This window comes from Nilaparvata lugens, chromosome 6 (assembly GCF_014356525.2).
Source record: "Nilaparvata lugens isolate BPH chromosome 6, ASM1435652v1, whole genome shotgun sequence".
NCBI classification, from domain to species: Eukaryota; Metazoa; Arthropoda; class Insecta; order Hemiptera; family Delphacidae; genus Nilaparvata; species Nilaparvata lugens.
Genome location: NC_052509.1, coordinates 58,694,652 through 58,708,511, shown reverse-complemented (window position 1 = coordinate 58,708,511; position 13,860 = coordinate 58,694,652). Strand labels below are relative to the sequence as shown.

The 13,860-nt window shown below is 34.2% G+C and overlaps 1 protein-coding gene across 1 annotated transcript in view; it reads right to left on the bottom strand.

Moving 5' to 3' along the window:
- The window catches only part of LOC111059055 (discoidin domain-containing receptor 2), a 454,362-nt gene that overhangs the window by 103,347 nt on the left and 337,155 nt on the right, over window positions 1–13,860 (bottom strand). Inside the window, exon 5 of the mRNA XM_039431495.1 lies at window positions 4,485–4,632. Within this exon, the coding sequence (XP_039287429.1) occupies window positions 4,485–4,632 (148 nt within the window). The remainder of the gene's footprint in view (window positions 1–4,484; window positions 4,633–13,860) is intronic.

The window sequence follows — 13,860 nt, the reverse complement described above, 5'->3', positions numbered from 1 at the left end:
AATAGGAAGAACATGTTGCGGAGAGAGAGAGAGCGAGCCTACAGTGCACAACTGGCGAATGGTTCACGAAAAACTCCTCATAAAACTTGCACCAGATTTGAGGCGCAACGAATTCATCCCCGTTTTTCCATCATCGAGGAAATTAGAGGGAGAAAAATTATCAGCCGTGAAGGGGGCAGACTTCGTCGACAAGGGGACCTAATCCCTAAGTTTCCAAGGGCTGCAGAAAAGTTTGTAAAAATCTTAATCACAATATTCAAACTTCAATTTTTCACCGGCGAGGGTGGTACCTCCGCCGCACATTTAATAAATTATTCATCCGCTAATCTAATAAGGTGGAGTTTCTCTTTGTTTTTTTCAAGTTTTTTTGTTCGAAAAATAATATTATAAGCGGTGTGTTTAGGGTTGTTCAGCACGTATCGATTCAGAAGCGAACTTGATGAGTTTGGGGAGGCCCAACAACAAATAAAGAACAAGTGAACGCGAGTTTTTTCTTTCCACTTCCTTTATTTTTAATTTTCTTTCATCCCCAATAAGTAACCGCTCCTGTTTGCTCCTGGGTATTCACACGTGTCAGTGGGCAATATGCGTGGGAAATTCTTCCCCTCCCTGAATTTACAGCTTCTAGAACTGTTCCTGTTACTGAACTTAACTGTTACTTCTGGAACCGAACTGTTTCTGATCCTACACCGAGTTGTGTGAAGGAAAACGTTCTAATATACATGAGAGATTCATTCCCCTTTTTGAATTCACCGCTTTTCGAACTATTTTACTGAGTCCTGTACAGTATAACATTGGAAAATCGGAATAATTACTTTGATAACAATGAGAATTTTGCAGTCTAGTTAACAAGAGTAGCAGTAACTCTATTGGAACTCACACGTGCTGAACACCGGTTATTATTCAACTTCTGAGAATTTAAATTACGATGATATATAAATATAATTACGACAATAACAAGTAAGATGAGATGTGATCACAAAGTAGGTTTGTATGAGATGAGATCAAGAAAAGTGATGTGTCATTTATATTGATTCATACAATAAGTACATCATCAAAATGATAGGCTTTTGCCTTACAAATTTGATTTTTCGACTGAATATAAATAGAGTCCAAATGATTGCGTTCTTGAGAACAAAAAATTATTCTTTGAACTTTCTGGAAAGTGACATCATAGCATCGATTGAATCATGCTTGTGATCTATCATCACTACCGATGGAAATGAATCAAATTGGTATGAATAAATAAATAATTGGGATTTTCGTTTAATTATTATTACATTCACTCTCAGCCTGTGCAAATCCAAATTGAGCTTCTTGTTAGGTCATTTCCTGTATTCCAGGAACGCACAAAATTTATTCGGAGTTCATGAGTTCCTGTATAACTACTTCATTCTTATCATATACATTTTTCATTCTAAGAATCACGAATATTCCCTTTGAGCGGAATATTATTCTATCACGTTGCTTTTTAATATTGAGAGAGGGTATTGTTTAGATAGATTTTACTAGCATGGAATTTGTTTGAGGCTTTCAACAATTCAAGGGAATTTCTAATGATGAAGTATGAAATTCTCCTGCGAATGACATGATTAGAACTCAGAGTCATCAAATTTAATTTTATGTTACCTTTTTAGCGAGATATGATTCGAAGACATCCTTCCTCAACTTTTCAAACACTCCGAAACACTAATCAGAATATTTATCTTAATAAAGTCAATAATTCTCTGGCAAATGATATTATTAGAGTTCAGAGTCCTCAAATTCAATGGCATATGTAACCGTTTAAGCGAGAAAAAATTCAGACATTCTTCCTCCACTTATTCAAACACGCACTGAAACACATCTGTAAGGAGCAGGGAATGATATTCCAAAATTTTTCTCAAGGATCATTACTTAATTTTCTCCTGTTTATTTCGTACTTCAGGATCTCGAATGGAAAGATTATAATTATCAATCATCAACTTCATCACATTTCATCATCTACACCTTTAGAAATGTAGACTATATCTAGAAATTGTAATTCAGAATGTATGTATGTATTTCAATTGTATGTGAATGCAAATATATGTTTGGAAACTGGAAAAGAACAGTTTGCATATTATCCAAATACTTGATAACATAAGTGACAAATTCTTGGAACTTCTTTTTGGCAGGTAACAAATTATAGTTTTAACAAAGAAATTCGGAACTTTAAAATCTCTTCTCCATGTGTTGAGAGTTATCTTAATACAAACGTGAAGCCAACCTAGGATCAAGTTCTGTGTTTTTGCGTGTATCCTATCAGAGAAAATTTAATTTCAATAAGATGCACCAATAGCTTAAAGTTCAAAATTACTTCTTTGTAAGAAAAAAAATGGTTTGAGGTATGAATGAGGCAAGGTGAAATAGGGTATTAATAATGGGTATTGGAGAGCACAGCTCAATGTTTCAGATACAGTGACGATATAAAGAAAAAAATATTCGTAAAAAAGTTTACCACAGTACAGATTACTAATAAATATTATAGTATTATGAATTACGAGAATAACTTGGAATTCGATTCTATGATTTTATTAGAATCTTCAAAATTGTAGCGTCTCAGTAAACTATATATTTTTTAAAGGTTTCTTGATCCATTACGAGCTGCGATGTATTAACAAACTTTTTTCTTTGCATTCCATACGACATGAAGTCCATAATAAAAGTGTGTTATTTATTTGTTGTGTATTTGACGACTCTCCCAGCGCAGACGATCTGACACAAAAACTCCCCGTATCCTGTTGAAGAGATACTCATGATCGAATCAAGTTCAAAACAGAGCTCGAGCACTCAGTAAACAATCGGAAAGAGCGAAGCAGCGCTTCATGAAATTCAAATGAATCCTGTGCGTTTTAAAAGCTCTAAATCAGCAGAGCAAGCCAGCCCCCTCTGAGATTGCCACACATAAACTTTGTGCTACTAGATTGCCCCACATACTGAACTTCTACATTTAACCCCAGAGACAAAATGATTCATATGGATGTAGGCTCTTCCTGAAAACTTTTATAAGTAGACTTTCCAATCTGAAAACATACCTAAATTCATATCTCTGCATTACAATGTTATCTCTCTCTATAACTTATTCTCTCTATTCTTATTCAATTAAACTTATTTTCTTATTTTAATTAAAATTATTTATATTGTACAATACGATAGCATTTAATGATATAAATAATTAGTATTTTATTTTAAGATTTAGCATGTAATTCTGAAGTTGTTTAATTTCTGTATAAGTTGTTTTTGTTTTCTTATTATTTTGTGTGGAGTGCGGTTTTGGGCAGTGTGCCTGTCGCATCCACACATGATTAACTACATTCACTACAATGTATCTCTTTTTTCCAATAAATTGAATTGAAATGAAATCTCAAAGCATTGAATAGTATTTATAGATGGAATTGTATTTGTTGATACATAAATAATGGAATTAGGATAGAGAAACAAAGAGACGAGAGTGAGTTGACAAACTGAGGAGTTGATACGGCCACAGTATACAGTGGTATAGTATTTGTGGATCATGATATCCATATAAATTATGTGATTTCATGTTGTAATGATATAATATCTGATCTGTAGAGATTGAATGAGGATGACTTGATATTGCCAAAACCAGTAACTCATAAAAAATAAATTCAATAAAATCAGGATATTGAAATAAGATTCCATGTATAGTTTAAACGAGTGGACTAACTTTAGCCAGTAAAACATTACTAATTCAGTCTTATCATAGAGAAACAATAGCGTACCAAACTTACGCTATTGTTTCTCTGTGGTCTTATCCTAGGGTAGTAGTTCAGAAGTAGTTCAGTTTTCATTTTCTTGTTATTTTACATTATCTGAAATTTATTCTTATAGATTCATTGAAAATCAGATAACTAATAAATTCTTGTAAGACTATCAAAGTAAGAATACCATGGTTTCCCTCTTCATATCTATTTTCCACCTCTGCTTTTTGTTGAAGTTGTATTTTCGTGTTCACACAAGCTTTTAAAATATGTATTCTTTCATTCTTATTCATATTATGAATTTGGGGTTGTCAGTTAAATATTTTTGCTTCTGTTGTTATTTAACGGTTCTCATGCATGCCCAAATTTGAAATACTTCGGCGTGCCTAGTCTCGGCCAATGACAGTGGAGCTCGACCTCCATTGGTCGACAGCTAACGACCAATCGTAGGGCCTTTCACACTATATATTCTGCCTTTCTATATTGATTCTCCCAGATTACTAGAGAATGATTATTCATTATTATTGTGAAACAACTTCAGTCTTCATGATTATTTCAAGAAATTTCATACTCAATGTAAGAATTAGTTGCAGCTTGTACAACTAGAGACAATATGGTCGGTTCTGATATTTACTGAAGCACTTTAAAAGTGATTCCTACAATATAATAATTGTATTCCCTTAATTATTATTCTTGAATAAAAGTGAGGAGAGTTAAAAAACTATATTCAGTTCCACTTACGTTCCCAGGAACAGCCATAGAGTTCAACCCTCATGCAGACGGTTCTTGGATGTTGACTGTAGGGTATGAATCGGACCTTGCTGGCCACAAAAGGTAGGTCCAATTCCTGCCGTACGACCAGGTAAGTATTGCTGTTGCCTTGCAGTATCTGGAATCACAACAAAAATGCAAACGATTGTTAGTCCTAATAATCAATAATTGATAAGATTTTTCTTGTGACCATCGAGATGATACACTATAATAATGAATAACGAGAATAACGTATAGTACCATATTTATATTATAATATGAGAACGACTTGAGATTGTCAAAACTACTAAATAATTCAAGTTAATTAGAGAATGATAATATTCATCAACCGAAACGACATCTGTAGCCGTACTGAAACTGTATCTCAAAAATATTGTCTTTATAAATCAGTTTTTTCGACAATATCAAGTCGTTTCAATTCGATATGAATATCCACCACATGACCTCCACAACAATACAAATAGAATCGAATAGTACGATACTCTTCATTGTACAGTATCTATACAGTACAATCAATACAGTACACAGTATCAGTATACAGTATACAGTACAATACAATATCTATACAGTATACAGTATATAGTGTCATGATAAAATTAAAGAATAATATACAATTAAGAAATTCTTGAAACGTGTACGAGGTCATTCAAATAGAATGTCTTCTCAAATCAGTCTTAGATTAGGCACCCTCATTCTATCTTATTTATTGGAATCTGGTTGAAGAATTCAGCTCCCATGTAGGAGTGATGCTTTTCAAGGAATAGATTGTCTCTTGTATTACTCAAGTGCATAAATTCTTCTTGAGCGTATAATGATACCGAAGGTATTTTATCCTCCATTATTGAATTTTAGTATCAGGATACATTTAATTATTCATGGAGTACATGAATGGTGGAAATGTTCACAGAGATATGTCCAAGTATATTATAACAATTAAATAATATTGTGGAAACATCACAGGGAATCATCATAAGAAGTATAGTACCATAATGTTGATGTCATTTTTCACGTTCCTTGTGGAATAATATACGTTGAAATTGGAACACTTTTTGGAAAAATAGGTAATCGTTATCTTAGGGCCGGTTTCCAAACTCGGGATCCAGCTAAGTTCCGACTTGAACAGCTGGAGTCAGAAAATTGGCTTTCCAAAACGGAGCTTAGTCGCAGTTTTTATATGACAGTAGTCGCAGTTTTTGTATGACAGTAGTCACAGTTTTTATTTTCTCATTTCTATAATAGGAAACGTTTTTTCTTGACGCAATGAAACATTCATATTTATTTAGCGTATGGCAGTACACACAAAAAATTCATGATCACAAAATTCGAAAAAAGAAAACAATAGAAAATTCATATATAAAACGAATGAAAATATCTTAGTCACTTTTGACCTGGAATTAGAGGCATGCTTCCAGGGTATTTAAGTAGGCTATTGATGCTGGTTTAGCCACCAGGAATCTTCATGTGCACCCGTGTATGCTGATCTGGGACACTCCTCCACTATGTGTCTCACAGTCTGGACTGCTCCACACTCACAGAAAGGAGAGTCAGCCTTCCCCCACTTATGCATCAGATAGGCACATCTACCATGATGAGTTCGTACCCTATTCAATGCCGACCACGTCTTACGAGGCAAATCGAAGCCTGGTGGCTTTTTGGCTACAATGGGATGTCAATGTTCTGCTTTGCTGACCACGCTTGTTGCCAGGCCTCAGTTAAACGGAAACCTGAATCTAAGGCTGTAATTGCCGTCCTAACCGGTGGCTTACGAGATTGCAGACGCTCTGATTGGCATCTTGTATATCCTCATGTATTGGCAGGCTTCGATTTTCCTGTATCTTCTTGTACTCTCTAGTGAGGGCATTCATGCGTCGAAGATTTGGGGTGGGATGTGACTCAACACCGGGAGCCATTCCACAGGGTTATTTTCAGAACACCACCTATCATTCTCATTGAGTTATTTAGCTGAACATCAACTCTATGAACATGAGAGCTATTCATCCAGACTGGAGCACAGTACTCAGCAGCTGAAAAGACAAGGCTTAGGGCTGTAGAGCGTAATGTAGATGCTGAAGCTCCCCATGATGTTCCGCAAAGTTTTTGCATATATTGTTTCGGGTTTTTAGTTTTCTGCTGTCTTTGTTAGTTGCTCTTTGAATGAAAGTGTCCTATCAAGTATCACGCCCAAATATTTGGAGCCTTATTGTGTTTAAGGCTTCTATTCTTGATTGAATTCTTAGCTCTCTGTTAGCTTCTCTATTGTTCAGGTGGAAGCATGCAACTTCTGTTTTGCTGGCATTTGGTTGGAGACGCCATCTTCGAACGTACCACTCATCTCTCTCAAGTCATCTGTAAGAATTTTCTCTGACTCTTCGAATGATTTACACTGTGTTGATATACCCAGTCATCAGCATAGCCATGTTTTCTAGACAAGGTTTCTGGCATGTCAGCAATATACAGACTGAACAAGAGAGGGCAAGAACTGAGCCCTGAGGCAGACATTCTTAAGTTTTCTTTGTGAGCATCGAGATGATACACTATAATAAGATAACGAGAATAACGTATAGTACCATATTTATATTATAATATGAGAACGACTTGAGATTGTCAAAACTACTAAATAATTCAAGTTAATTAGAGAATGATAATAATTCATCAACCGAAACGACATCTGTAACCGTACTGAAACTGTATCTCAAATTATTGTTCTTATAAATCAGTTTTTTCGACAATATCAAGTCGTTTCAATTCGATATGAATATCCACCACATGACCTCCACAACAATACAAATAGAATCGAATAGTACGATACTCTTCATTGTACAGTATCTATACAGTACAATCAATACAGTACACAGTATCAGTATACAGTATACAGTACAATACAATATCTATACAGTATACAGTATATAGTGTCATGATAAAATTAAAGAATAATATACAATTAAGAAATTCTTGAAACGTGTACCAGGTCATTCAAATAGAATGTCTTCTCAAATCAGTCTTAGATTAGGCACCCTTATTCTATCTTATTTATTGGAATCTGGTTGAAGAATTCAGCTCCCATGTAGGAGTGATGCTTTTCAAGGAATAGATTGTCTCCGGTATTACTCAAGTGCATAAATTCTTCTTAAGCGTATAATGATACCGAAGGTATTTTATCCTCCATTATTGAATTTTAGTATCAGGATACATTTAATTATTCATAGAGTACATGAATGGTGGAAATGTTCACAGAGATATGTCTAAGTATATTGTAACAATTAAATAATATTGTGGAAACATCACAGGGAAACATCATAAGAAGTATAGTACCATAATGCTGATGTCATTTTTCACGTTCCTTGTGGAATAATATACGTTGAAATTGGAACACTTTTTGGAAAAATAGGTAATCGTTATCTTAGGGCCGGTTTCCAAACTCGGGATTCAGCTAAGTTCTAGACTTGAACAGCTGGAGTCAGACAATTGGCTTTCCAAAACGGAGCTTAGTCGCAGTTTTTATATGACAGTAGTCGCAGTTTTTATATGCCAGTAGTCGCAGTTTTTATTTTCTCATTTCTATAATAGGAAAAGTTTTTTCTTGACGCAATGAAACATTCATAAATCCTATTTCAGAAAAGAAAAATAGCTGAAACTTTACATTATTTTCTCTTCATTTCATTTTGTGTTCAATTTTCTATTTTTTCGAAATTTCATTCAAACGTGACTATGACAAAGACTTGAGCTGCGTTTACACCAAAGTTGATAACAAAATGTTATTAACATAATCCTTATGGATTCTATTAGATTGAACATATCTTATACACATAATGAACATATGTGTTTGTCAAGTTCCTTTCAATCTAATAGAATCTTAGTTATTAACAGAATGTTAATAACTTTGGTGTAAACCCAGCTCACGACCACACCCAGTTTTGGAAAGCCAATTTGCCGAATCCAGCTGTTTGAAATTTAAAACTTAACTGAATCTCGAGCTTAATGTTCTTGTGGATTTTGAGGACAGAAAAAATAAATCGATGATTATTTTATAATACATCAATATGGATAAGTATGCTTGTTGGCACTAACTATAATCTCACCAAGAACATTGTTCATTGTTCAACAAGTTTCGAATAACATCAGGAAACGAGAGAAAACAAGCGTTTTCAAAAATAGCAGGTGTAAGAATGCTAAACCAATCATTGCGATGCACCGAATGTCAGCGGGATAAAAACATTGGTGACTGTTGTGTTCTTACAAGGTATGCGTTTATTGCACCATTTGAGGAGTCGAACAAGGTGTTGAGTGTTGATCGACATTACAGCAGCTGCTAACTTCAGAGCGGCCATATTTTATGGAAATCGTGCAGCTATTCTGGTGGTTAGTGTGGTTACAAGACAAACCAATGTCACCTAACTTCGGAAAGACTACAAGACTGAACAATGTCACCTAACATCGAGAATGCTACAAGACTAAACAATGTCACCTAACATCGGAAAGGTTCGGATCAACTGGCTCACCAATACGTCAATGCCATCGCTGTCTCGCTCCACAACTAACCATGTGACAAGTTCTCATGTCGTTTGATGCAGTTTACATAAAAACATGGATCTTCCTCGAGTTTGTTCCCGACACCTTCCTCCAGAAACATGTTGCAAATTATCTATTTTTTTCTCACCTCCATTGTCTGTGTAGCTACTTGCCACGGAATGCAGAAGTACCTCGTTCACAACAACAGCCTTCTACTAACAACCAACATTTTTTCTTGTCAACACTGAAACACTCGTTATCAATCGTTGTTTAACACCTGAGGAGACAGAAAAACCTTGAAACGAGAAGAGTGCATTTTAAATGAATTCCAAAACAAGACTACAAGGAACAACCTTTCGGCAGTGGAAGACATTGGTTAAATCCGATAATGCATATAATATTCTCCATTCTATATTCTTTGATATAACTTATACTCTTCTTCATTTTAAGAAGTAGAAACGATTGTAACAAGTACGTGTCTTCTCTCCAACTTTGGAAATTTTACAGAAACACACTGTTTGGTTTTTGAATATTCTTTGTTTTCAATTTCTCTTATTGCATTGAATTCTTGTTATATCGAGATATGTTCATGAAATGGAAGCTCTCATAGCAAACTCTTAAATTCTAAAAGGTTGATTCCTAAAAAAATCGATGCAGTGCTTCAAAATCATATAAGTTTTAAATATTATAGAATATTTTAATCAGAATTAGGGAGAGAAACAGTTTTGGGTCTATCCTGTTGATTCTCTCAATAATTAATTTGATATTGATATATTATTTCAATGCTCATGATAAAATGATTATTTTAATATTCATTCTAATTTATTAAAATGTGATAAATAAAATAAAAAATGCTTGTGTTCTGGGGAATGCGTGATGACATATTTAGTTTATCGGAGAATATTTTTTGAGAAACGTTCAATAACTATCAAATGTTAATGAATGGACAAAAAAGTCCAAATAATTTTATGATCAAGTATTTAAGGAGTCTGTGACAGTAGTCCTCGAGAAGCATCATCAAATTCAATCTAAAACAAGTCAATCAATCAAAGAAAATGGGCTCTAAACTCTTAAGAAAGAAAAGATATTCTCTCTCATATGAGAACAAAGAGAAAGTACAGTTCCTCATTAAATTTGATAAGATTTGAGACGTTCTTAATTATTGAGTTAAGCATCAACATTTTCTCACATTAATGAGGAAAGTCTCACTAGATAATTCTTTAATATTGTATTGGGTGGTCATGAAATTCAAAATACTATATACCTTAATCTGAGACACCTTGTAATAATTTGTAATGAACATTAAGTTATTGTCATGATGATGGTATCAGTGTTTACCCTAGTTTCAAGATGAGTATAGGCCTACATTATTCCACTCAACATGAGCTTACAAAATTTAAGAAGAGGTCTACTAAAACGGAAAGTTGAAGCCTAAAATTCAAAGTTCTCTGAGCTCATTGTTCATAGATTTTAATTAGAGCTGACGCTGTTAAATATTAATTTCACAGTTGGCCGTTTGAAAGTACAGGGTTGATGGCATTTCAACATTATTCCGATGTTTGAGTTTACTTTGCTAGGGGATAAAATACTGTGACATCCCGTTTTTATGACAGTAAAGTTACAATGCATTCAGAAAGTAGTTATAAGCTGGAATTTAGAACTAGGCATCAGAACCGTTAAATCCTTGAATGAAATCCACTTCATACTGTCATAATTTCTGGTGAATAGCACCAATGCTTCTCATTCAACCCATGGTGACAATTTGAAGTGGATCTGACTGTAGTTTGGTTTATGACTCGCATAATTGGAAAAGTTTTGAAACCTCACACTTAATTGGCATTTTTTATCGGCAGTTAAATCTACCACCAGTGCTTTACAGATAAAAGTTAAAGCTATGAATTTTGATCTGCATCAAACTTAATCAATATAAAGATAAGAATAGTGCAGTATGGAATATCTTGAGAAATTCATTCATTAGCTTCCAGAGAGCTTAAAAAAACTCCAGTATTCATTCAAATAGCTGAGTCAAGAATATTTCTATGATCATTGGAATGCATTCAACATGATGAAAAACTATTCATCAATATCTCAGTCAACTTATAAATTTAGCCACAGTTAGAAAACTGTACACAGACAAAGAGAAGATTATGATTACATATATATTGATTTTTTCAAGTGTGAAAATCCCATTTTCAGGAGATTGAAATAAAATGTTATACTATTCATGCAGCAACTAAACTAGTAATGGAGGATTTATGAACAATAATTGAATGAAAATAAATATTAAAAATATGGAGTTTCACTTGAGTATCAAGCTCAAACAATTGAAGAATTCTCTTAAAAAATGAAGACGATTATAACTCAATGTTGATAAAGCTCTCAAGAGCTGGAGATTTCAGTTATCTTATAAGCTTTAGAAATCCTTCCTGTTTCTTCATAAACTTCTCAAATAAACATAATACTGTCACTGTACTTTTCATCACAGAAGATATTTCTTAAGCTGGTTTGACACCAAAGTTATTAACAAAATGTTAATAACTTCATCCTTATAGATTCTATAAGATTGAACATAACTTATCATACACATGATGAACACATGTGTTTGTCAAGTTCCGTTCCGTTCAATCTGATAGAATCTATAAGTTCCTAACATTTTGTTAATAACTTTAGTGTAAACGCAGCAGTAACAGAGTAACTGGGTTGACAAACATTTTGATTCAATTCTCCAACAAATATAACGATTGGAGAGAGAATTTTTTCAATCACATACTTGAACGGTACTCACTATTCTCACAAATAAATTCTTGTCACTTTTGGTTGGCCATTGTCTTCTTCTTTCCAGGATTCAAAGGATATAACTATTTATCTTATCATCTTTTTAGAGGTCTGCAAATATCTTTTCTACCATAGGGTCTATATTTCATGACAGCTTTTGGGATTCCTGGCATTCGTTCTCCATGGTTTTTCCAGTTCAATCTGTTTATTTGAAGTTGTGCAGTTAATGATGATATTTTCAACTCATTTTCAATGTCATCATTGCGGAATTCATCCATCTTTGTGCAACCTTTCACAATCATCCATCGTCTTGTATGTTGTTAACATAATCTGATTCCGATTCCCAATATTATTTATTCTTATGAAGCAAGGCTCGTAGTCTAAGATGTATCCAAGTAACAAGTTTTTTCAAATTTCATGAAACAATCATTGATATTCCAATGCACGTTAGCTTTTTCTAAATAACCCAATCAACTGTCCGGCAGACGCGCTGTTGTAAAAGAACAACAGTGTCAGTTTTTTTGTTGCACAAAACTATTGAATGGAGTGGTGTCAGTGAATGAATCACCTATGCATTCCAAAACTTTTCCCCATCACTCCACTGAGTTGCAGTATCAACCGAGCAATGGTTCAGTCTTTGGGTGCCATTTAGTCGCGACAGTGCATAAGATGGGAGAAGACTATATAAGGGGACTGTAAACGAACCAATAACACAGAATTGATGGCTTTGTTTGATTTACCTTTATTGGGCTATGCAATGGTAATCATCCAAATGTTCATAGGCGTAAAATAATCCAAAAAGATGGGAAACGTAATTATACAATTAATTAATATGTTCTGACAGTAAACAGAGTACATAACTCTTGGTAAATTGGATGTTGTACAAAATACAACACGCGACTGCTCGTGTGATTGAGTAGGGCGCGTCCCCAATCATCCATTGCGAAAGTTACTCCAATACAAAATGTTACCTTCTCAAAAGACTCCCAGACTCAAATGAAACAAGTCTCTGATCATCAATCAATTATTACCGAATGTGCGTCGGCGTGAAGAGATTAGCGACGAATAATGAATTCCCATCAACAGATTGTCCCCATCAGGGGTCGCTGGACCAAGTCGGGACGAGTCGGTTGAGGTCGAGTCCGGTGACCGAGGACAATCACTCGCCGAGTGAGAGATTCGGCCAACTCGTGCCAATTTGTCTCCCACCTAAACCTCATTCCAAGTCAGCAGACCGCCTTCATTAAGACGGCCATTGTTCTGTCTCTGTCTGTCATTGTTCTATCTTTGTTCTGTCTGGTGGCAGCCAGCTGTGCAATAAGGAAGGAAACAGAATCGCTGCATGCTGATTCGACGTTTACACCTACGAATCTCACTTCTATTAGTGGTGATTGATGTGTCTCTACTCAAATGAAATCTTGTAATTATCAACGGCGAAAGAGCATAGTTTTGAAATTTCAGTATCAAAACTGAAGCAATTTGATGGTATTGATTAAATGGAAGGTTTACACTTCTATCAGTGGTGGTTGATATCGTATCTCTACTCAAATGAAAATTAATTCCTGAGGACTATGAGATTATCTGTGTACTTTAAACAGTGAAAAAATAAAGTCTTGAAATTTTAAGTGATGAAAATTGATTTTTTCCCTACAGTTACCTTGAAAAGTGATCATCACTTTTCCGCACTAGTGCGCAAAGTATTACTTTGCGTACTCTTAATACTTGCAGCCATCTCAATCAGCTGTTAACATTTTTGGCGTGTATTTTGAATGCGAATTTGTTCTATCTATATTTTTCTGATTTTCAAATAAATGGAAATGAGAACTCATTGAATTATACATTTTGAATATTATTAATTATTTCAAGTAATATTTTTTTATTCATAAATTGATTGGTTGGAAAATTATTTAGAAATTAAGATTTACTCAAAATTATTCAAATTTCCAAATTAATTGGCTCAATTTGATTTTCAGTTTGAATAAATTATCGATTATTAATTTTCAATTGGATTATCAAGTTTAAAATAAATTAAAGTTGTTATTAATAACAAAATTATACAGAC